The 25,686-nt window shown below is 42.6% G+C and overlaps 2 protein-coding genes across 15 annotated transcripts in view; one reads left to right on the top strand and one right to left on the bottom strand.

Annotated features, from left to right (window-relative positions):
• Window positions 1-14,438, top strand: part of rapgef1b (Rap guanine nucleotide exchange factor (GEF) 1b) — a 145,355-nt gene extending 130,917 nt beyond the window's left edge. For all 12 annotated transcript variants that reach the window (XM_061908220.1, XM_061908221.1, XM_061908218.1 and 9 more), the window contains 6 exons: window positions 8,571-8,665; window positions 8,745-8,823; window positions 8,895-8,996; window positions 9,058-9,155; window positions 9,228-9,356; window positions 13,513-14,438. In XM_061908220.1, coding sequence (XP_061764204.1) covers window positions 8,571-8,665; window positions 8,745-8,823; window positions 8,895-8,996; window positions 9,058-9,155; window positions 9,228-9,356; window positions 13,513-13,663 — 654 coding nt within the window. In that variant the 3' untranslated portion in view covers window positions 13,664-14,438. The remainder of the gene's footprint in view (window positions 1-8,570; window positions 8,666-8,744; window positions 8,824-8,894; window positions 8,997-9,057; window positions 9,156-9,227; window positions 9,357-13,512) is intronic.
• On the bottom strand, window positions 14,421-25,311 carry uck1 (uridine-cytidine kinase 1). Of its 3 annotated transcripts, XM_061908235.1 has the most exons (8): window positions 25,041-25,311; window positions 23,777-23,865; window positions 22,810-22,969; window positions 22,641-22,737; window positions 18,952-19,094; window positions 15,013-15,107; window positions 14,894-14,942; window positions 14,421-14,831 (listed from the first exon to the last, which is right to left on the bottom strand). In XM_061908235.1, exons 1-8 carry the CDS (start codon window positions 25,294-25,296, stop codon window positions 14,656-14,658), a joined length of 1,065 nt encoding a protein of 354 aa, XP_061764219.1. In that variant the 5' UTR covers window positions 25,297-25,311; the 3' UTR covers window positions 14,421-14,655. The 3 variants fall into 3 exon arrangements, with proteins under 3 accessions (XP_061764219.1, XP_061764220.1, XP_061764221.1); XM_061908236.1 differs by lacking the exon at window positions 23,777-23,865 and having other exon boundaries at window positions 25,041-25,235; XM_061908237.1 differs by lacking the exons at window positions 15,013-15,107; window positions 23,777-23,865 and having other exon boundaries at window positions 25,041-25,238.
• Window positions 25,312-25,686: the final 375 nt, after the last annotated feature.

The following is a 25,686-nucleotide window of genomic DNA, read 5'->3' as shown; positions in this document are numbered from 1 at the left end:
AAGGTTTTGAGAAGTCTCTTGAAATCGAAAAAATTCTCTACAAAGTATAATAAGCAGCAACAATTGCAACACGGACCAAAACAATGTACTGTGAGAACAAATATGTTAATACTCACTAATAACACAGAATTGTTTTTAAATGTACAGTATGAACTGTATACATTATGTTTTTAAAGAATAATATGCATTATCACAGATTATGCAAATGATGTCATATTGACCACGCCCCCAGAGCCACAGATATCTTGCCAATTTGGAGGAAACCTTGCACAGGTTTCCATTATATTAAGGGGGAGACACAGCACATTAAGAAGATCCAGTTGTAGGATCCTCAAGGTTTGTTAGTTAGCTAGCTAGCAACATAATTCCAAAAGTTATGGGCAAATGTTGATTAAACTTTCACGAAATGTCAGAAACTTGATCAGGAAGAATTGATTATATTTTAGGGCTGATCCAGATCATCTCTACTATGTTACCTTATGTTTATGTTACGAGTTTCAACTTCTGTGTGTGTATGCTAGCGGCCCCACAGAGGCAAAGATACTCTGTTTCTTTCGTTCCACTGTAGACACCTTAAAAATGTATGAGTTTAATTTCATTGAACTTGCAGGAAATATCTGAAATGGGGTGAGAATCAACTGTTTACCAGTTTGAAGTTGGCCCCCCTTATCACTGCAAATATTACAATAACACCACCATTAATCTGTGCTGTAAACATTTTTGTTGGGCCTTTACGATTTTTTACCTATTCTGAAATACATTTTCTTATTACATCACAAACGAATGGCGGTTATATTTTAATATATGCACTATTAAGGGGGAGACACAGCACATTAAGAAGATCCAGTTGTAGGATCCTCAAGGTTTGTTAGTTAGCTAGCTAGCAACATAATTCCAAAAGTTATGGGCAAATGTTGATTAAACTTTCACGAAATGTCAGAAACTTGATAAGGAAGAATTGATTATATTTTAGGGCTGATCCAGATCATCTCTACTATGTTACCTTATGTTTATGTTACGAGTTTCAACTTCTGTGTGTGTATGCTAGCGGCCCCACAGAGGCAAAGATACTCTGTTTCTTTCGTTCCACTGCAGACACCTTAAAAATGTATGAGTTTAATTTCATTGAACTTGCAGGAAATATCTGAAATGGGGTGAGAATCAACTGTTTACCAGTTTGAAGTTGGCCCCCCTTATCACTGCAAATATTACAATAACACCACTTGTAGTGGCATAAAACACTGAAAGTGATTGTTCCTATAACCCCTTTGTTTCAAATGTTTGTTCCACTTGGGGCGCGGGCATCTTGTCTGACTCACACCTTTTACACAGCCTTCCTTGTCACGTATTCTTCCTTTTCCCGCTTTCCCTCCACTAATTCAAGCTGATCCAGCAGCGATCTTGAAGATTGTTTTATTTACAATAATTAAGGAACAGAATACTCGGGAAACAAAATAAATGGTAGCTTATATAAAGCTGAGGTCTACAGACAGGTGAGGTCTACAGACAGGTGAGGTCTACAGACAGGTGAGCTGGTGCCCGACTGCCAATCACGCGCCCAGCGCGCTCCTGCCCCTTATAGGCCTGCGTGGGAATTTTTCACCACCTGTAAAGGGTGCACACTGACATACACGCATGAATCACTCAAAAACAATAAAATAAACATAAATTCAAGTATGGCCCTCTATTTGGCTCCTACACACCGGCCCCTGATTGATCTTTACAGACTCAATCACATTCATTAATTTAATGCAAAAAAAGGAGCCTATTCCATAATAAACAAACAAAAGGCAAAGTCTTGAGAGAAAATAAAGTATATACATTACGTCCCTTTGGCTCTCTCGTGGTCTGGTCTCCATGACTGACCAGTCAGCCATCAGCCTCCAGGATGCGGCACAGCTTGGTGATAGGCCTTTCGATGACTGAAGTCTTTGTTTGGAGCTTGACTGACCGGACCAGGCCTCCTCCATCTGGCCGAGTCTCCAGTACTCTGCCCAATGGCCAGGAGCCCCTTGGGGCTGTGAGGTCGACCACCAGGACCACATCTTCTGGCTGCAGCTTGTTCCTCACTTGGGTCCATTTCAGTCTTTCCTGCAAAAACGCCAAGTACTCCCTTGTCCATCTGTGCCAGAAAAGGTCAGTCATGTACTGAACCTGATTCCAGCGGCGCCTGACGTAGAGATCCTTTTTCTCGAAGGTGCCCGGGGGAATGATGGGTTGAGTTTTTAAAAGGAGAATGTGGTTTGGGGTCAGCGGCTCTAAGTCCTGTGGATCTGGGGAGACTGTGGAGAGGTTTGCCTCTGCCTCGCAAAAGATGGTGTTCTGTCCACCAAGTGTGGTCCTGAAATTTTTAAGTTCCTTGTTCACATTGTAACTGTGTGAACGGGTCGCAGTTTGACCTGAGAGGAGTTCCTTTTTCCTTTTTCTTCTCGGGCTGTGGAGGCGCTGTTTGGCACTTGGGCGGTTGTTGGGTAGGTTGACCGTGGGTTTTCTGAAGGGTAATTTCAGGCTGTAGTGTCCGTCCTGTAGGACTGCCTCATTGGCTATCTCTAAAAACTGTTTTTCTTCTACTGATAGCTCAGTCCTCTCTTCTGACACTACCTCACTGAACTCCAGGTTATACTGGGAAATCGAAAGCTCCTCCAGATTTGCAACTGATATTGTGTTAACAGTTGCACTCACTGCCTCACTATTCCCACCTCTAAATGGCCCATTAACCACCCATCCCAATAATGTTCTCACTGCATATGGACCTCCACCATGGCTATTTATAACCTCCCATGGCTCTAACAGTTTTGGAGCATTTGTGCCTATTAACAGCTGCACCTTTGAACTGATGCTCGGGAGTGTAACATTTTCTAAATATGGCCATGGTGCTATGTCTTCCTGTTTGGGGATACTGCTTGTGGAGACTGGCATTTCTTTCTGTGTGAAGACAACAGGAAGAGGTAGGAAATGATTGTTGTCCAGTGCAGACACTTCCAGCCCAGCTACCATGTGAGTTGGGACAGACTTTTTCTGATTCATAGTCCTTAGTAGGATATGGGTCTTTACTCCTTTTATGTTTAACTGGGACATAAGCTGTTCAGAACAGAAGCTAGCGGAGGATCCAGGGTCAAGGAGAGCATAAACTGATAGGACCTGACTGCCCTTCCCGGCCTTAACTTTGACTGGGACAATTGACAGAACAGTCTCTTGGTCCCCGGCCCCTATATGGCCACATAGCTCTGCTCCTGAGCTGCTTACATTTTTAGAGGGCTTTTCTACCTCTTTCGATACCTTGTCTTTTCTATCATAATGTAAGACACTTGGGTGAGATTTTTTACACAGTCGACATGTCTGACGATTTGGACAAACAGAACTTATGTGCCCTATTAAAAGACAGGCAAAGCACATGCCCTGGCTCTTTAGGAAACAAAGCTTGTCTCTGTGCTTCTTTTTAATGAACAGTCTACACAACTCTAATGGGTGTTTGTTTTTACAAAGTGGACAAATGGGCTCTGACTCAGACTCTGGCTTGGATTTCATTGGGCTAATAGCAATACTCGTGGCAAAACTACTACTAGCTGACATTGAGTGTTGCGGCTTTACAGAGGGTCTAGCGTTAGCCTTTCCTATGGCTGACTGCTCCTGTACCCTTAGCTCTCCAAAGACTGGATGGGCTGCCACACGAGCTTGCTTTTCTATAAAGCTAACCAGGTCTAAAACCCTCACCCTGCGGTTGTGCTCCTCCTGCTGCTCATAGGCTTTGTTGCGCCAGTTCTCCTTCAGCTTGAAGGGCAACTTGAACGCAATGTTTCTCATATTGGCCACTGTGTCCAGTTCGTCCATGTAGTCCGTGTCCTCCATGGCATTACAGCAGCTCCTGAGGAACATGGCGTACTCCTGCAAGGATTTGGAATCCTCTGCTTTAATTTGAGGCCAGGTCTGGACCTTATCTAGGTATGCACAGGCAATTTTAAAGTCATGACCAAAGTTCTCTTTTAATAATCGTTTGGCTTTCTGGTAGCCCCTGTCTGGTGACATATATTCACAACTTTTGATCAGTTTTTGAGCATGGCCCTTTGTGTACTGTATGAGAAACTGCAACCTGTCCTTGTCATTGTCTGTTTTACTTTCCACCATGTGTTCAAAGGAATGGATGAATGACTTGTACTCCAAGATGTTTCCATCAAAGAAGGGAACACTTCCTTGTGGGAGGGTGGACAGAAGCTGCTGTTTCACAAGAATCTTAGTCAGTTCATTTTGGGCTTCCAGAATTTTGATCAGCTGATTGTTCTGCGTTGAGCTGGGGGTGGCTTGTTGAGGTTGGGGTTGGAGTTGGAGGCTGGCATGCTGAACTGGGGCCTGCTGAGGTTGGAGGCTGGCATGTGGAACTTGGGGTATAGATGCGTCGAACAGAGTAGTGGGGAACTGAATCTGAACTCCTTCCTTGTACCTAACCGCTGGGCCTCCCACAGGTGAACCACACCTTGATGGATCAAATGCTGCCCCTATAACCGGTGCTGTCTGCCCCGCAACATGCACCACTAAACCTTCTACTTCCTTCAAGTAGTTAATTTTAGCATTAGCCGCCTCTATTTCTGTTTTTAACTCCAAAACCTCTCTTTTTTTCCTGCACATTAATTCCTGTTCTTCAATATTATGCTTTTCCTGCAACCTTGCTGCCCTGGCTGTCAAAGCAGCTTTTTCCGCCTCCGCTCTAATCCACAATGATGAAGAGGAAATATTGGACGAACGTCCTGAACTGAAGGACTTGACTGATGCCTCCCTTCTTGACACTATGCCTGGGTGACCAGTTAGTTCATGCTTATATAAGCCGTCCGCCTCCTCTAAATTGTCCTTCAAATGACCAGTTATTAAATCACTGTCATTTGATATAGCAATGTCCTCAGGTGGAGGAGCACAGGTGTGCGTTGAGGGATTTTCAAGATCTGATATCCATCGGGACACCTCAGCTTCAAAGGCATCTATTAGAGCAATTTTAGGCTGATACCATGTTTGGTCATCATCCCTTTGCTCATCTGGCTCTAAACCTTCAGAATATGATTTGTGTAGAGATTTAAATTACTCCTACACCACCATTAATCTGTGCTGTAAACATTTTTGTTGGGCCTTTACGATTTTTTACCTATTCTGAAATACATTTTCTTATTACATCACAAACGAATGGCGGTTATATTTTAATATATGCACTATTAAGGGGGGCCAACTTCACACAGGTCAAGTTTTGCTATTTCAGGGCATGCCCGGATCATTTCTCCTATCAGACCTTTCGTTTACAATACAAGCCTCCACTTCAATGTGGATGACAGGAGAAGAGGCTTCAGGTTGTTTCTTTCATTCCACTACAGATGGCTAATAGTGTTATGGCCACATTTTCATTTACCGTATTTTTCGGATTATACGTCGCACCGGCCGAAAATGCATAATAAAGAAGGGAAAAAACATATACGTCGCACTGGAGTATAAATCGCATTTTTGGGGGAAATTTATTTGATAAAATCCAACACCAAGAATAGACATTTGAAAGGCAATTTAAAATAAATAAAGAACAATGAACAACAGGCTGAATAAGTGTACGTTATATGACGCATAAATAACCAACTGAGAAGGTGCCTGGTATGTTAACGTAACATATTATGGTAAGAGTCATTCAAATAACTATAACATATAGAACATGCTATACGTTTACCAAACAATCTGTCACTCCTAATCGATAAATCCGATGAAATCTTCTTCCTCGATGTCGCTTCTAAACAACTCTGCCAACTCCAAAGGTATGCGCCGCTTCCTCTTGTCGTTTTCTGCTGCATATTTCACTATGTCCAGCTTGTAATCTGCAGTACATGATTTCCTTTTCGGTGCCATTTTTGTTCAGCCCTTCTCAGTTTTTATAAGTTACCGCCAACGTTGAAATGATCCATTTTAATAGCTATGTCAGTAGCATATAGCAGTTAGCATCCCATGACCCATTATGCACTTCTGCCATGACCCTCCCCCGCCAAATTCTTATTGGTTGACGTGTGTGTGATGATTGCTGACGTGTGTGTGACGATTGCTGACATTTTCTTGGTCTCTTCCGCGAATGAGATAAATAAAAATATTTGATATTGTGTAATCTGCAGTACATGATTTCCTTTTCGGTGCCATTTTTGTTCAGCCCTTCTCAGTTTTTATAAGTTACCGCCAACGATGAAATGATCCATTTTAATAACTACGGTAATAGCATATAGCAGTTAGCATTTCATGACCCACAATGCACTTCTGCCATTACCCTCCCCCGCCGAATTCTTATTGGTTGACGTGTGTGTGACGATTGTTGACGTATGTGTGACGATTGCAGACATTTTCTTCGTCTCTTCCGCGAATGAGATGAACAATATTATTTGATATTTTGCGGTAATGTGTTAATAATTTCACACATAAGTCGCTCCTGAGTGTATGTCGCACCCCCGGCCAAACTATGAAAAAAAACTGCGACTTAAAGTCTGAAAAATACGGTAACTTTCAAGAAATATCAGAAATGGGATAAAAAAACACACTTTTTCACTTGGGGGGCCGCAATGGGCTAAAAAAGGGGTCGACTGCATGTAAAGTAACAATATATATCGCTTATGTGTACATATTATATTAATATAATGGGCCTATGATCATGAATTCATATAATTGGATGTTAAAAGTATGTGAAAGTTTGACTCATAGCTTGTTTAGTTTATGTTGCAACCTCCTCAAAGTTTTGTAATCCGTCAGAAACACCAAGCAGCTAAATGCTCCAAACATGGTGTGGAGTGTTATGCATGTTTCCCATCATGCATTGTAATGGATTAAAATAGGTGTCATTTTGATTTTTTTAAAGTTGCTTTGAGTTTTTTAAATTTTTATAATATCCACCAAGTTCAGTGAGCAGGGTGTGTTGTGGGACCATGTGTGTTGGTCGGTTGTTTGGATTGTGTCATACGAGTACATGCTGTGCTGTGGTCATTTCAAAGCATCCATCTTTAATTACTCACATTGTCCATGAGATGGTGGCAAATTGTAGAAATCAGTTTGATAGATATTAAAATCAAATGTTTAAAAACCCGGATGATGTCTCACGGGCCATAATGAAGACCCCGGCAGGCAGCAGTTTGGTCTTAAAGGGGAACATTATCACCAGACCTATGTAAGCGTCAATATATACCTTGATGTTGCAGAAAAAAGACCATATATTTTTTTTACCAATTTCCGAACTCTAAATGGGTGAATTTTGGCGAATTAAACGCCTTTCTATTATTTGCTCTCTGAGCGATGACGTCAAAACGTGACGTCATCTAGGTAGTCTACGCCATTTTCTCAAACACATTACACGCAGCAAGTCAAATCAGCTCTGTTATTTTCTGTTTTTTCGACTGTTTTCCGGTACCTTGGAGACATCATGCCTCGTCGGTGTGTTGTCGCAGGATGTTACAACAAGATCAGGGACGGATTCAAGTTGATTTACGGAGAATGTGCATCGATTAGCACGGCATGCTAATCGATGCCAACATGCTATTTAGGCTAGCTGTATGTACATATTGTGTCGTTATGCCTCATTTGTAGCTATATTTGCATCCAGCCTTTCCCTCCATCCACATTTAATGCCAAACAAACACTTACCAATCGACGGATTTAAGTTGCTCCAGTGTCAAGCGATGCGAAAGTCCCTCGTTTGGTCCGCACATTTTACCGGCGATGCTACGACAGACATGGCACAGAGATGAAAGGATACCCTGCAACACTCAAAGCAGATGCATTTCCAACGATAAAGTCAACGAAATCACAAAGATGAGTTTTGTTGATGTTATTGACTTATGTGCTAATCAGACATATTTGGTCGCGGCATGACTGCCAGCTAATCGATGCTAACATGCTATTTAGGCTAGCTGTATGTACATTTGTAGCTGTATTTGCAACCAGCGTTTCCCTCCACCCACATTTAATGCCAAACAAACACTTACCAATCAACAGATTTAAGTTGCTCCAGTGTCAATGCGAAAATCCCGATCGTTTGGTCTGCACATTTTACCGGCGATGCTAAAGCTGACATGGCCGAATAGCGTCAATAGCTATTCGCTCAATAGCTTCAGTTTCTTCTTCAATTTTGTTTTCGCTATCTGCCTCCATACTCCAACCATCCGTTTCAATACATGCGTAATCTGTTGAATCGCTTAAGCCGCTGAAATCCGAGTCTGAATCCGAGCTAATGTCGCTATATCTTACTGTGGTATCCGCCATGTTGTTTGTATTGGCATCACTGGATGACGTCACAAGAAAATGGACGGTGGCTTCGCAGATAGCGAAAATCAGGCACTTTAAAGCTTTTTTTCAGGATATTCCGGGACGGGTAAAATTTTGAAAAAAACTTTAATAAATAAAATAAGCCACTGGGAACTGTATCTTATTGGTTTTAACCGTTCTGTAATTGTGATAATGTTCCCCTTTAATGAAATGGTGCTCTCTGCTGTTGAATAGAATTGGGTCACCGTGTGAGTAAACCACGGTATATTTGTCTTACATTAGCTTCAATGTGAGTTGTGTTGTTCCGTCAGATTCCGGAGGTGTTGCTTTGGGCCAAAGAGCAGAATGAGGAGAAAAGTCCAAACCTGACTCAGTTCACAGAGCACTTTAACAACATGAGCTACTGGTGAGGATAAAAAAAAACGATCCTTGATTCTCTGCCGCTTCCTGCCTTGGCCTTAAACTCTGTTGTGTGTGTCCACTAGGGTGCGCTCATTAATCATTCAGCAAGAAAAGGCCCAGGACCGCGAGAAGCTGCTGCTCAAGTTCATCAAAATCATGAAGGTTGGCCGACTCGCCTGGTGCAACATTGGCAGCGTAGATATATGCACTCACACTTGCGTCGCCTTTTGCAGCACTTAAGGAAGTTGAACAACTTCAACTCGTACCTGGCCATTCTTTCCGCGCTCGACTCCGCCCCCATCCGCCGGTTGGAGTGGCAGAAGCAGACCTCAGAGGTGAGACGAGGTTATTTTCTCACCGTGCACTCTCATCTGACCATTCTCTTAACACCCGCAGGGATTGGAGGAATATTGCACGTTGATTGACAGCTCGTCGTCCTTCCGAGCGTACAGGGCGGCGCTGGCCGAGGTGGAGCCACCCTGCATCCCATACCTGTGAGCCCGCAAATCCCGGTCGCCATTGCTGCTCCAGACAACAACCAATGATTGTGCGCTTCTTCCCTGCAGGGGTCTCATTCTGCAGGACCTGACCTTCGTTCACTTGGGGAACCCGGACCACATCGACGGGAAGGTGAACTTCTCCAAGCGGTGGCAGCAGTTCAACATTCTGGACAGCATGCGGCGCTTCCAGCAAGTGTAGGTCCTCATTTCTCTCTTTGCGTGTGTTGACTTCATGCTCCAAAGTGTGGAATCAGGAGGCTACCCTTCTGCCACTGAGGGCCGCACACTTAAAAATCAAAGCTTGCCGGGGCCACTTTGATATCTTTCATTAAAAACACCATACACCATATTTTCGTGACCATAGGGCGCACCGGATTATAAAGCACACTACTGATCAATGGTCTATTTTTTTGATTGTTTTTCATATATTAAGCGCACCCGATTATAGGGCGCATTAGAGGAGTCATATTAATATATATTTTTTTTCTATATCTAAAACACTTCCTTGTGGTCTACATAACATGTATAGGTGGTTATTTGGTCAAAATGTTGCATAGATAATGTTTTAACGATCATCTTCAAGCCGCTTTGTGACAGTCGCTTCTGGATGTGTCATTTTGTAGGCGGTCTTATTTACGTGGCTCACCTTCGGCAGCGTCTTCTCCCCGTCATCTTTTTTGTAGCGGTGTAGCGTGCAAGGACGGGAGTGAAAGAAGTGTCAAAAGATGGAGCTAACTGTTTCAATGACATTCTGACTTTGCTTAAATCAATAACGGAGCAGCATCGCTTCATCCGGAAACAACACCAGAAATGTGTCCCGTGAAAAAACGTCCGACCGGCACGATCTACTAACTAAAGTTCCTTGGGTGAATAATGTAAACTCACTACACCGGTATGTGTTAGTGGTTTCAATATATACAGGGGTGTAACGGTACGTGTATTTGTATTAAACCGTTTCGTTACGGGGGTTTCGGTTCGGTTCGGAGGTGTACCGAACGAGTAGATATGCTAGCAGCTAGCAGGCTAGGACAATATGTTAAAGCCAGAGCTGGAAGACCCTCCTGTCTCGTTAAGATCTCCCGTTTGGAAACACTTTGGCTGCACGATACAACAATGGAGGATGGTGGTTTGCCAAGATTGTTCAGCAGCTGCTTCTGACAACACGTCAAACATGTGTTGCACCTTTCCTGCTTTCGGCTCCCATAGTGTCTCCCTTGCGCGCAAAACCCTTCACTCTAGCCGGCAGTGTGTCTCCACAGCTCTGGACTCCAGGGTAAATGAAGAGTCCAGCGATTAGTTGCAAATCGTGGCTTTATTGAGGTCTTGCACACAGCCAATCCAACAAAACACTAGCCACTCCTGCGCTCTACCGCTCCCTCACCTCGTTCGCCCGCACACTCACTGACGTCACATGCTGTCACATATTAAAGGGCCACACACACACATACGCTACTCTCATAACACAGTGGTTCTCCATCTTTTTTCAGTGATGTACCCCCTGTGAACATTTTTTTAATTCAAGTACCTCCTAATCAATTTTTGGTTGAAAAAAAGAGATAAAGAAGTAAAATACAGCACTATATCATCAGTTTCTGATTGATTTAAATTTTACAACAGTGCAAAATATAGCTCCTTTATAGTGGTCTTTCCTGAACTATTTGGAAAAAAAGATATAAAAATAACCAAAAACTTGTTGAAAAAGAAACAAGTGATTCAATTATAAATAAAGATTTCTACGCATAGAAGTAATCATCAACTTAAAGTGCCCTCTTTGGGGATTGTAATAGAGATCCATCTGGATTCATGATATTCATTCTAAACATTTCTTCACATAAAAAGAAATCTTTAACATCAATATTTATGGAACATGTCTACAAAAAACTTCTGGCGGTGTTGATGAACGTGGACCCTGACTTAAACAAGTTGAAAAACTTATTGGGGTGTCAGCATTTAGTGGTCAATTGTATGTACTGTACTGTGCAATCTACTAATAAAAGTCTCAATCAATCAATCAAAAAAAGCACTTTATATGTATAAAGGTTTTGTTAAGAAACCATTCTGAGCCTTAACATATTCAGTTTTTATTTTATATATGTTATATATGTATTAACCCTGGCAATGGACCCTGTGTGTATACCGTATTTTCTTGAATTGCCGCCGGGGCGCTAATTAATTTAAAACCTCTTCTCACTTCTGCGCTTACCAAAGGTATGCAGTAAAAATTTGAATGTGATGTAAGCTTGGACCTTAAGTCCTACTGAATACCTCTTAATCTTCCTCCCTTTATGCGATTTCAAATTACCGGTATTGAAATCAGCCTCCTCCATTTTGAAAATTATGACAGGGGAAGTGTCACTCATGACGTCACGAGTTTGACCAGGCGGTAATACTAAGCATGCGCTAATTATTTTGGGAAGCGAGTTTGACCCGGCAGTAATTCAAGGCGGGCACATACTATATGTCCTGCGGCAATTCAAGGAAATACGGTATGTATGTTATATCATTGTTTACAAATTTGGTAAATAAATAACCAAAAAATGTATATTTTGTTGTTTTCTTACTGTACCGAAAATGAACCGAACAGTGACCTCTAAACCGAGGTACGTACCGAACTGACATTTTTGTGTACCTTATCTTTAAACTACAAACCCCGTTTCCGTAGGAGTTGGGAAATTGTGTTGGATGAAAATGTAAACGGAATACAATGATTTGCAAATCATTTTCAACCCAGATTCAGTTGAATGCACTACAAAGACAACATATTTGATGTTCAAACTGATAAACGTTTTTTTTTTTTTGCAAATAATCATTAACTTTAGAATTTGAAGCCAGCAACACGTAACAAAGAAGTTGGGAAAGGTGGCAATAAATACTGATTAAGTTGAGGAATACTCATCAAACACTTATTTGGAACATCCTACAGGTGTGCAGGCTAATTGGGAACAGGTGGGTGCCACGATTGGGTATAAAAGCAGCTTCCATGAAATGCTAAGTAATTCACAAACAAGGATTGGGTGAGGGTCACCAATTTGTAAGAAAATTGTCATACAGTTTTAGAACAACATTTCTCAACAAGCTATTGCAAGGAATTTAGGGATTTTACCATCTACGGTCCATAAAATCATCAAAAGATTCAGAGAATCTGGAGAAATCACTGCACGTAAGCGATGATATTACCGACCTTTGATACCTCAGGCGGTACTGCATCATAAACCGACATCAGCGTGTAAAGGATATCACCACATGGGCTCAGAAACAATCCATAAAACCACTGTCAGTAACTACAGTTGGTCGCTACATCTGTAAGTGCAAGTTAAAACTCTACTATGCAAAGTGAAAGCCATTTATCAAAAACACCCAGGAACGCTGCCGGCTTCGCTGGGCCTGAGCTCATCTGAGATGAACTGATGCAAAGTGGAAACGTGTTCTGTGGTCTGACAAGTCCACATTTTAAATTATATTTGAAAACAGTGGACGTGGTGTCCTCCGGAACAAAGAGGAAAATAACCACCCGGATTGTTATAGGCGCAAAGTTCAAAAGCCAGCATCTGTGATGGTATGGGGGTGCATTAGTGCCCAAGGCATGGGTAACTTACACATCTGTGAAGGCACCATTAATGCTGAATGGTCCATACAGGTTTTGGAGCAACATATGTTGTCATCCAAGCAACGTTATCATAGACGCCCCTGCTTATTTCAGCAAAACAATGCCAAGCCACGTGTTACAACAGCGTGGCTTCGTAGTAAAAGAGTGCAGGTACTTTCCTGGCCCGCCTGCAGTCCAGACATGTCTCCCATTGAAAATGTCTGGCGCATTATGACAACAAGACCACGGACTGTTGAACAACTTAAGCTGTACATCAAGCAAGAATGGTAAAGAATTCCACCATCAAAGCTTCAACAATTAGTTTCCTCAGTTCCCAAACGTTTATTGAGTGTTGTTAAAAGAAAAGGTGATGTAACACAGTGGTGAACATGCCCTTTCCCAACTACTTTGGCACGTGTTGCAGCCATGAAATTCTAAGTTAATTATTATTTGAAAAAAAAAAAAGTTTATGAGCTTGAACATCAAATATGTTGTCTTTGTAGTGCATTCAATTGAATATGGGTTGAAAATAATTTGCAAATCATTGTATTCCGTTTATATTTACATCCAACACAATTTCCCAACGCATATGGGAACGGGGTTTGTACATTTAAACAAGTGTGCGCGGCACTGGGAGCAGGAGGGTAAAGTGTCTTGCTCAAGGACACAACGGCAGTGACTCGCTGCCCAGATATGATACGACAGGAATTGATTTAGGATTAAATGATGCTGTAATGTGGCCTCGCCCCCGCTTTGTCTTCCCAGACATTACGAGCTGAAGCGCAACGAGGACATTGTCTCCTTCTTCAACGACTTCAGCGACCACCTGGCGGAGGAGGCGCTGTGGGAGCTGTCTCTGAAGATCAAGCCCCGGAACATCGCCCGCCGCAAGACGGACCGGGAGGAGAAGACTTAGGGGCCCCTCGGCCCTTTGCCGCTCCCTCTACGGGGCTTCATGAGACTCGACCTCCAACTGTGCTACAACTAACTCCACTTTACCACGGACGGAAAGAGCAGCGGACGCTAACGGGAGATTTTTCGCAGGCGTGCGCGAGCGTCGTTTACATAAAGCTCGGCAGCACCAAGAGATTGTTTTTTTTTGTGACTTTGACAGGAAGATGAATCCTTACAGAGCGGACGAGAACCAGGATGTAAGAAGTCTGCTCTGTCTTTAATTGCAGATGCTGCGTGAGTGTGGAACATTGAGGGGAAGAAAAAAAAAAGGTCCGTTACTCTTCAAGTTTTTTTTATATTCTGTGCCATCTACACCCCCCCTACCCCGCCCTCATGCAAGCAGCGCCCCCTACTGTGAACTGTTGAGGGTCCCAACTACGAGAGACTGGAAGCTGTGGGTTTGTTGGTGAAGAATAATGTTTGCTTATTATTATATACACTGCTCCTTTTGTTCTCAAAAAGGATCTTTATGCTTTCGAGAAGAGCTCGGCTTCTCCCCAAGTGCCGTATGTACAGTATGTGCACTGAAAACAACAACCCGGGAAGATAAATGACTGGAGATGCTGTGATCATCTTCCCCATGCCTGCCTGCCCGCCATCACGTAGGACGAGCAATCACAATCAAGTTCATGTCTGAGTGAGTGAAGTCCACATTCCAAAAAAGTGTGCTGGTGTAAATCGTTCTGCTTCCAACACGTCACAATAAAACCACAAACAGCTGTTTTTTTAGACATTTATTCTCTTGTAGTCGTGCTTTTATTGTTGCACGGGAAGGTGAACATTAATAGATTAAGGCATTAAATAAGTTAAAAAAAAACTCTTAATATCATTCATATATATTAGTATTGACACAACCGAAAGCTTAAAACAAATCAAAAAGCTTTCTATAATCTGCCCAAACATGGATGCACGTGAGATCCATACCAGTAACGAAAAACATTCTCGAAGGAGCAGCTAGTGGGGACGACTGCTGGGCTCCAGCAGGACCCTCTTTCCGTTCTGCAGGTCGCACTGCTCCGACAGGGCCCGCTTCAAGCTCCGCCCCTGGCCGTTAACGGCGCTCCGCTGCCACTTGCACAGGTCGCCGTTTAGAATATCCTGGATGTGTTGCACGATGAGGTTGATGGCCACTGAGAATAAAGCAGACATGGTCAAGACCCGAGACGAGGCAGGTGGACTTGACGGGACCTACCCATGTTGTCCGCGCCTCTCGGAATGATGACGTCTGCATACTTCTTGGTCTGCACAGATCAGTGAGCCCAGCTGTGTGACACCATGTTAGCGATTTGTGACGTGAGTGCAGATGCTTACGGGCAAGCAGAACTCCTCAAAGGCCGGCTTGACGAAAGTGGTGTACTGAGAGAGGATCTGCTCCAGGTCTCTCCCTCGGGTCATGTCTCGTAAAACTGTTGAGGGGGTAATAAATATCTGTCAGCTTTGGTATGTATTTGTTCCGCAGCAAGTCTTTTAATTGTGATGAGAATTAAAAAAAGGCCTCTATTACAGCAAAGGAGAAGGCCCTACACAATCCGATGATGGATCGCCTCACACTGCTACTTTGTGCTGATGCTAACAGTGACTATGTGAAGCCACTGCTCGTTTGTAACTCGGAAACTCCCTGAGTGTTCAACAATGCCACACATATTCCCAGACACAAGGTAAAATGATTTTTTTAATGTTTTGCGAAAACATCAACGAAAATTTTTTGTGTTGACATTTAAGCTTGCTATGTTGTTGAGTTTAGATACTAAAGACAGATTGTTGAGATATTACACCCTTGTTATGTTGGTTTACACACACACACATACATATATACATATATATATATATATATATATATATATATATATATATATATATATATATATATAAAAACACACACACATTTGCTAACCTTGAGACGTCCGAATTTGGGAGATGGGGGAGCGGTGGGGGCGGGGATGTATATTGTAGCGTCCCGGAAGAGTTAGTGCTGTAAAGGATTGTAGGTATTTCTTCTGTTGTGTTTATGTTGTGTTACGGTGCGGATGTTCTCCCGAAACGTGTTTGTTATTCTTGTTTGGTGTGGGTTGACAGTGTTAAAGTTGTTTATATGGCCACCCTCAGTGTGACCTGTATGGCTGTTGATTAAGTATGCATTGCATTCACTTGTGTGTGTGAAAAGCCGTAGATGATATGTGACTGGGGCGGCACGCTAATTGTATGGAGGAAAAGTGGACGTGACGACAGGTTGTCCTCGGGTCAGCATGCGGCTGTTAAGGGGTGAAGGTTTCAGGTGAGAGAGGACGCTAAAGGCAGTGCCTTAAAGGCACGCCCCCATTATTGTTGTCTGGGTGGAAATCGGGAGAAATTCGGGAGAATGGTTGCAGCAGGAGATATTCGGGAGGGGCACTGAATTTCAAGAGTCTCCGGGATAATCGGGATGGTTGGGGTGTGTGTGTGTGTGTATATACAAATATATATATATATATATATATATATATATATATATATATATATATATATATGTATGTATGTATGTGTGTGTGTGTGTGTGTGTGTATGTATGTATATATATATGTGTGTATACATATGTATGAATATTTATAGGTTATATGTATGTGTGTATATATATACACATATATGTATATATACACGTATATATGTATATATATATATATATATACATATATCAGTATATACACATATATATGTGTATATATACATACACATATATATATATATATATATATATATATATATATACACCTATACCGTATTTCTTTGAATTGCCGCCAGGCATGTAATATGCGCCTGCCTTGAACTACTGCCGGGTCAAACTTGCTTCCCAAAATTATTAGCACATGCTTACTATTACCGCCGGGTCAAATTCGTGACGTTACGAGTGACACTTGCCCTGTTGAAAATGACGGAGGCAGCAAGGTCGGCAACCTTTACCACTCAAAGAGCCATTTTGACCCATTTTACAACGACAATGGTAGCCTCAAAACTCTTTTGAAATATATAATGAAATTACGCAGCATAGAGATTTTGTTTTGCTTGTACTATCGTGTAAACCAGGGGTCTTGTTCGTCAGCCACACTGATTACACTAAGGGTTGTGATATAAACAAGTTTAACACTCTTACTAATATGTGCCACACCGTGAACCCACACCAAACAAGAATGACAAACACATTTCTGGAGAACATCGGCTCTGTAACACATTATAAACGCAACATAAGAATTACCCAGAATGCAATGCATCCATGACTCCTACAGCTTATTTTATACACCCCACTAGGACCAAACCTCCCCTCCCTCCGTATATATATATATATATATACATATATATATATATATATATATATATATATATATATTTGTGTGTATATATATATTTATTCATTTATATTTATATACAAACCCCGTTTCCATATGAGTTGGGAAATTGTGTTAGATGTAAATATAAACGGAATACAATGATTTGCAAATCATTTTCAACCCATATTCAATTGAATGCACTACAAAGACAAGATATTTGATGTTCAAACTCATAAACTTTATTTTTTTTGCAAATAATTAACTTAGAATTTCATGGCTGCAACACGTGCCAAGGTATTTGGGAAAGGGTATGTTCACCACTGTGTTACATCACCTTTTCTTTTAACAACACTCAATAAACTTTTGGGAACTGAGAAAATTAATTGTTGAAGCTTTATAAGTGGAATTCTTCCCCATTTTTGTTTTTTGTAGAGCTTCAGTCGTTCAACAATCCGGGGTCGCCGCTGTTGTATTTTACGCTTCATAATGCACCACACATTTTCGATGGGAGACAGGTCTGGACTGCAGGCGGGCCAGGAAAGTACCCGCACTCTTTTTTTACGAAGCCACGTTGTTGTAACACTTGTCTTGCTAAAATAAGCAGGAGCGTCCATGATAACGTTGCTTGGATGACAACATATGTTACTCCAAAACCTGTATGGACCTTTAAGCATTAATGGTGCCTTCACAGATGTGTAAGTTACCCATTCTTTGGGCACTAATACACACCCATACCATCACAAATGCTGGCTTTTGAACTTTGCGTCTATAACAATCCGAATGGTTATTTTCGTCTTTGTTCTGGAGGACACCACGTCCTCTGTTTCCAAATATAATTTGAAATGTAGACTTGTCACACCACAGAACACCTTTCCACTTTGCATCAGTCCCTCTTAGGTGAGCTAGGGCCCAGCCAAGCCGGCGGCATTTCAGGATATTGTTGACAAATGGCTTTCGCTTTGCATAGTAGAGTTTTAACTTGCACTTCCAGATGTAGCGACCAACTGTAGTTACTGACAGTGGTTTTATGAAGTGGTCCTGAGCCAATGTGATGATATCCTTTACACACTGATGTTGGTTTTAAATGCATTACCGCCTGAGGGATCAAAAGTCCGTAATATCATCGCTTACGTTCAGTGATTTCTCCAGATTCTCTGAACTTTTTGATGATTTTACGGACAGTAGATGGTAAAATCCCTAAATGCCTTGCAATAGCTGGTTGAGAAATGTTGTTCTAAAACTGTTCGACAATTTGCTTACAAAGTGGTGACCCTCACCCCATCCCTGTTTGTGAATTACTTAGCATTTCATGGAAGCTGCTTTTATACCCAATCATGGCACCCAACTGTTCCCAATTAGCCTGCACACCCGTGGGATGTTCCATATAAGTGTTTGATGAGTATTCCTCAACTTTATCAGTATTTATTGCCACCTTTCCCAACTTCTTTGTCACTTGTTGCTGGCATCAAATTCTAAAGTTAATGATTATTTGCAACAACAAAAAAATGTTTATCAGTTTGAACATCAAATATGTTGTCTTTGTAGCATATTTAACTGAATATGGTTTGAAAATGATTTGCAAATCATTGTATTCCGTTTATATTTACATCCAACACAATTTCCCAACTCATATGGAAACGGGGTTTGCATATAAATACACACTTTTTAACAACATTGCCGGTTCTAGGATAAACTACATTCCTCCATTAAATCATTAAACAGCCATGATACATTTCAATATTATTTAAATTAAAACTAGTTAAAATTCTACAATTTACATTTAATAAAATCAAATACTGATAAGGCAAAAAGACAAGTATCTAACACTTCTCTTTTCTAAAGTAAATCTATACAACAGACATGGGCATCTACATCAACAATATGATTTGCCTGAGTGGCTGGACAGGACAAACAACAACAAAGAAACAGGCCCAATTGACTTCCTCACCTCGGCGAGACAGCCTGACATCGGAGTCCGTGTCGACAAATAGCTTCATGTGGAACATGTCGCGCACTTTCTGAGGGTAGAAGACGAGGATGCCCTCGAAGAGCACCACGTCTGCCGGATAAAACGTGATCCTCTCGTCTAGCCTGCACACACAGTTCATTTTTTCATGATTTTGCCTCCATTGTGTACCTGAGTGAAGTTGGCCCCCCTTCAAAATTTCAAAAATGTAATTGCGCCGTAAAATGTTTTGTTCGTGCCGCTACGGTCTAAGTTATTCTGAAATACAATTATCCGACTAGTGACGTCATCCACCTTGTCAATCAAAATCTCCCCAAACCTGCTGTATTTTATTATTCTGTAAATTGTTTTTATGTTAACTTTTAATTATTTATATAAAACAAGCCCTTCCCTACCTCGTCAAAATCGCTCCAAACTTATCCGGCAACATTTTTTGTCATAGTTTTCATGTTATAGTTTTAGTATTCATAACAGCATCTCAAGCCATGTGAAAATCGCCCCAAACTTGTCCCGTGTGTTTGTGCTTCAAGTTTTTCTTGTCTAAATATTATAGTTTTTATGTTATTAACATTCATAACCGGCCTCATAACATAAAAAACTAAAATAGTTAGATAAAATATTTTTGCAGCAAAAACTAATTGGACAATTTGGAGGGGGTTGGATGATGTCACTTGTCAGAAGCATTATTTTAGAATAACTTAAACTGCAATAGTAAAAACATTTTTTTTTTACAATACAAGAAGAGAGGGAAGTCTGGGCTTCTCTGCTTAGACTGCTGCCGTGACCCAAACCCATGTTGTGTAAATCATAAATAAAACAAGATTACATCCATCCATCCATCCATCATCTTCCGCTTATCCGAGGTCGGGTCGCGGGAGCAACAGCCTAAGCAGGGGAACCCAGACTTCCCTCTCCCCAGCCACTTCGTCTAGCTCTTCCCGGGGGATCCCGAGGCGTTTCCAGGCCAGCCGGGAGACATAGTCTTCCCAACGTGTCCTGGGTCTTCCCCGTGGCCTCCTACCGGTTGGACGTGCCCTAAACACCTCCCTAGGGAGGCGTTCGGGTGGCATCCTGACCAGATGCCCGAACCACCTCATCTGGCTCCTCTTGATGTGAAGGAGCAGCGGCTTTACTTTGAGTCCCTCCCGGATGGCAGAGCTTCTCACCCTATCTCTAAGGGAGAGCCCCGCCACACGGCGGAGGAAACTCATTTCGGCCGCTTGTACCCGTGATCTTATCCTTTCGGTCATGACCCAAAGCTCATGACCATAGGTGAGGATGGGAACGTAGATCGACCGGTAAATTGAGAGCTTTGCCTTCCGGCTCAGCTCCTTCTTCACCACAACGGATCGGTACAACGTCCGCATTACTGAAGACGCCGCACCGATCCGCCTGTCGATCTCACGATCCACTCTTCCCCCACTCGTGAACAAGACTCCTAGGTACTTGAACTCCTCCACTTGGGGCAGGGTCTCCTCCCCAACCCGGAGATGGCACTCCACCCTTTTCCGGGCGAGAACCATGGACTCGGACTTGGAGGTGCTGATTCTCATTCCGGTCGCTTCACACTCTGCTGCGAACCGATCCAGCGAGAGCTGAAGATCCCGGTCAGATGAAGCCATCAGGACCACATCATCTGCAAAAAGCAGAGACCTAATCCTGCGGTTACCAAACCGGAACCCCTCAACGCCTTGACTGCGCCTAGAAATTCTGTCCATAAAAGTTATGAACAGAATCGGTGACAAAGGACAGCCTTGGCGGAGTCCAACCCTCGCTGGAAATGTGTTCGACTTACTGCCGGCAATGCGAACCAAGCTCTGGCACTGATCGTACAGGGAACGGACCGCCACAATAAGACAGTCCGATACCCCATACTCTCTGAGCACTCCACACAGGACTTCCCGAGGGACACGGTCGAATGCCTTCTCCAAGTCCACAAAGCACATGTAGACTGGTTGGGCAAACTCCCATGCACCCTCAAGAACCCTGCCGAGAGTATAGAGCTGGTCCACAGTTCCACGACCAGGACGAAAACCACACTGCTCCTCCTGAATCCGAGGTTCGACTATCCGACGTAGCCTCCTCTCCAGTACACCTGAATAAACCTTACCGGGAAGGCTGAGGAGTGTGATCCCACGATAGTTGGAACACACCCTCCGGTCCCCCTTCTTAAAGTACCCGAAAATGATTTGCAAATCATTTTCAACCCAAGGTCAATTGAATAGACTGCAAAGACAAGATACTGGAAAACTTTATTTTTTGCAAATATTAGTTCCTTCTGAGTTTGATGCCTGCAATATGTTTCAAAAAAGCTGGCCCAAGTGGCAAACAAGACTGAGAAAGTTGAGGAATGCTCTCATCAAACACTTATTTGGAACATCCCACAGGTGAACAGGCTAATTGGGAACAAGCAGGTGCCATGACTGGGTATAAAAGCAGCTTCCATGAAATGCTCAGTCATTCACAGACAAGGATAGGGCAAGGGTAAACCACTTTGTGAACAAATGTGCGAGCAAATTGTCGAACATTTTCTTAACAAGCTAATGCAAGGAATTAGGAATTTCACCATCTACGGTCCGTAATATCAAAAAATTTTGAGAATCTGGAGAAATCACTGCACGTAAGCAATATTACGGACCTTCGATCACTCAGGCGGTACTGCATTAAAAAGAGACATCAGCGTGTAAAGGAAATCATCACATGTACTCAGGAACACTTCAGAAAACCACTGAAAGTAACTACAGTTGGTCGCCACATCTGTAAGTGCAAGTTAAATCTCTATGCAAAGCAAAAGCTATTCATCAACAACACCCACAAATGCCGCCGGCTTTGCTGGGGCCGAGCTCATCTAAGACGAACTGATGTAAAGTGGAAAAGCGTTCTGCGGTCTGACGAGTTCACATTTCAAATTGTTTTTGGAATCTGTGGACGTTGTGTCCTCTCGAAAAAAAAGAGGAAAATAACCATCCGAACTGTTATAGGTGCAAAGATCAAAAGCCAGCATCTGTGATGTTTTGGGGGTGTATTAGTACCCAAAAATGGGTAACTTACACATCTGAGAACGCACCATTAATGCTGAAAGGTACATAAAGGTTTTGGAGCAGCATATTTAGTTAGCCACAACGTTATGACCGCCCCTGCTTATTTCAGCAAGACAATGCCAAGCCATGTGTTACAACAGTGTGGTTTCATAGTAAAAGAGTGTGGATACTAAACTGGCCTACCTGTAGTCCAGACCTGTGTCCCATTAAAAATGTGTGGTGCATTATGAAGCGTAAAATACCACAACAAAAACCCCTGACTGTTGAACAACAGTCATTCTTGCTGCACATCAAGCAAGAATGGTTAAAGAATTCCACCTGAAAAGCTTTAAAAAATGGTCCCTTCTGTTCCAAAAAAATGTTTACATAGTGTTGTTAAAAAGGAAGGCCATGTAACAGTGGTAAAAATGCCCCTCTGCCAATTTTCTTGCAATGTTTTGCTGCCATTAAATTCAAGGTTAATGATTATTTGCAAAACAAAAGCTAAGTTTCTCAGTTGGAACATTACATTTATTATCTTTGCAGTCTGTTCAAATGAAAATAAATTGGAAAAAGATTTGCAAATCACAATGTGCCAACTTCACTGGTTTTGGGATTTGTAGATTCTTTATCACTCTTGTGTCCTCTTGCCTGGAATGGGTGACAAAGTCATATGTCGGCACTTGAACGACCTTCCCCTCCACGATGTCCTTCAGCGTTTTGTACATTAGGTCGTTATCGAAGGCTCCTGCAAGATGAGTTCACACATTTTGCATCACTTTGAACGACATGTTCTGCTTGAGGCATGACTCTACGCTACCTGGGTGGTCAAAGTTGTACTGTCCCTTCAGCGCTTTGCCCTTCTGCTCCGCAGTGAGGACTCTGTAGAAGCAGTCTTGGCTGATGATGGCCACCTTCCTCTGCCGGTGCTCCACTTTGTTCTGGCCCAGCAGCTCCATGATCTTGGCGCACACTGTCGACTGTCACATAAAGAAAGGTGTCAGATGTTTGTTTTTTTTTCCTCCAGAGACGTCATGTTTGTCTGTGATGGTCAAGCCACTTCATTAGGCACACGTTAAATTGTACAATGACAGCTCATTTGGGACGGTATAGCTCCGTTGGTAGAGTGGCTGTGCCAGCCATTTGAGGGTTCCATGTTCGATCCCCGCTTTTGCCAACCTGGTCACTGCCGTTGTGTCCTTGGGCAAGACCTTAGACCTACCTGCTTCCCAGTGCCACCCACACTGGTATAAAGGCCTACTGAAACACACTACTACCGACCACGCAGTCTAATAGTTTATAAATCAATTATGAAATCTTAACATTACAACACATGACAATACGGCCAGGTTAGTTTACTAAATTGCAATTTTAAATTTCGCACAAATTGTCCAGCTGAGAACGTCGCTGTATGATGACACGTATGTTGACGCGTGCGCATGACGTCACGGATTGTAGCGGACATTTTTATCCAGTACCGATCCCAGCTATAAGTTGTCTGCTTTAATCACATAATTACACAGTATTCTGGACATCTGTGTTGCTGAATCTTTTGCAATTTGTTCAATTAATAATGGAGACATCAAAGAAGAAAGATGTAGGTGGGAAGCGGTGTATTGCGGCTGCCTTTAGCAACACAAACACAGCTGGTGTTTCCTTGTTTACATTCCCGACAGCTGACGGTGAAGCTTTACTATGGAACAGAACGGTTAAGCGAACATGGTTCACTACCACATGTTAACCGGCAGGTTTCAGTGAGAAAATGGTGGCAATAAGTCGGCTCTTACCGTAGACATGAGCGGAGAGTTTGCGTCATTCTTCCTGCAGCTGCAGACTCTCTTGCCTCCTCCCAACGGCCGCCCCAGACCGTCGGATGCTTACACCGTGGAGGAGAGGGGGAAAAAAAATCTCAGCCCGGCTGCCTTGCCTCGTCGAGAAACGTGGCTTCCCACGGAGACACTGGCGGTCACCACACCCGTGGCCACACCCCTCCGACTTTCAGGTACCACCATATAATCTCACTAAAACACTAGGAACACATTAAGAAGATTAGGGATTTTCCAGAATTATCCTAGTGTAACAAGCAGTTCAGGGTGTCCCAAGTTAACAAAGTATGAGGAGGAGGAGTTTTGTCCTTTAAGAGTTGCCGGTGTGTGGTTGTGGAGAGAAAGGTCTATAGGAGTTCACATTAAAGAAGCGGTGGCTACCGGACCGACTTTAATGTCTCTTGTTTATTATTTTATTATAAAAGTACACTGTATGGGCGAACCCAGGACACTCATCTACACTAGTAAATGTGTCTAATAACATCTGAATCGCTCCCACTGCCCTAGTCTTTTTTTTCTTTCTCTCTCTCTAGTCCTTCCCTCTCACTTTCCTCATCCACGAATCTTTCATCCTCGCTCAAATTAATGGGGAAATCGTCGCTTTCTTGGTGCGAATCGCTCTCGCTGCTGGTGGCCATGATTGTAAACAATGTGAGGAGCTCCACAACCTGTGACGTCACGCGCACTTCGTCTGCTACTTCCGGCACAGGCAAGGCTTTTTTTATTAGCGACCAAAATGTGTCGATGTTCTCTACTAAATCCTTTCAGCAAAAACATGGCAATATCGCGAAATGATCAAGAATGACACATAGAATGGACCTGCTATCCTCACTTGAATAAGAAAAATCTCATGTCAGTAGGCCTTTAAATGTAACTTAGATATTGGGGTTCACTATGTAAAGCGCTTTGAGTCACTAGAGAAAAGCGCTATATAAATATAATTCACTTCAGTTAGAGATCGCCATTGAGTTGTGTACCTAATGAAGTGGCCGCTGTCAGTCGCCTGACTTCCTGAATCAAACTCACTCAAAGGGGCTAGTTAGCGGTATGAAATGCTAAACGAACAATTGGATAAAAAAAAGTGAGTGAACTGCTTCAATAACTCAAATAATAACTTTGTGGGAAAGTATTTTTTTAAAATCGGCGACCACTAGCCTAGCTGATGCTAACAAGATGCTAACCACTTCCGCCATTGAGGGTGGGCGACATAAATACAAGCGCTCACTTTGCCACTGGCGGTTCCTCCGCTGACCCCAATGAGGAATGGTCGATGGTGCGGCCTCTCCGCCGCCTCTGCGGCTGTGAGGGCCTCCATGGCAGTCCTTAAACCGCGGAGAAAACAGTATGGAGGATGACTTGTCCCTGCTAGCTTCCAGGCTAATGTTTAGCAAACAACACACCAGGGCTAGTTCTCGCGATGTTACGTTGACGCGCCAACCCGTGACTACAATGTGGGTCTGACGTACCTCTTTAATGTCCATCCTGGTTCTTTCATCTTCTTTCTGTGTTTATTGATACTTTTATTAGTAGATTGCACAGAACAGTACATATTCCGTACAATTGACCACTAAATGGTAACACCCCAATAAGTTTTTCAACTTGTTTATGTCGGGGTCAACGTTAATCAATACATCCATCCATTTCTACCGCTTGTCCCTTTTGGTGTCCACTGCCGAAAATTTGCCAAATTTTCAAAGTCAGACTTACGAATATTCAGGTTGTGTTTCAAAACGCGTGACAGTAATAGAAAATAGTTGAATACACTACCTTATAATATTCTCATATGCCACATTAGGATAGGTTACTTTATCCCATATTGGGTAAATCTGTGGTCCCCGACCACCGGGCCGCGGCCTGGGCCGCAGAATATT

This window comes from Nerophis ophidion, linkage group LG08, assembly GCF_033978795.1.
Source record: "Nerophis ophidion isolate RoL-2023_Sa linkage group LG08, RoL_Noph_v1.0, whole genome shotgun sequence".
In the NCBI taxonomy this organism is placed as follows: Eukaryota; Metazoa; Chordata; class Actinopteri; order Syngnathiformes; family Syngnathidae; genus Nerophis; species Nerophis ophidion.
This window is presented reverse-complemented; position numbering and strand designations above follow the sequence as displayed.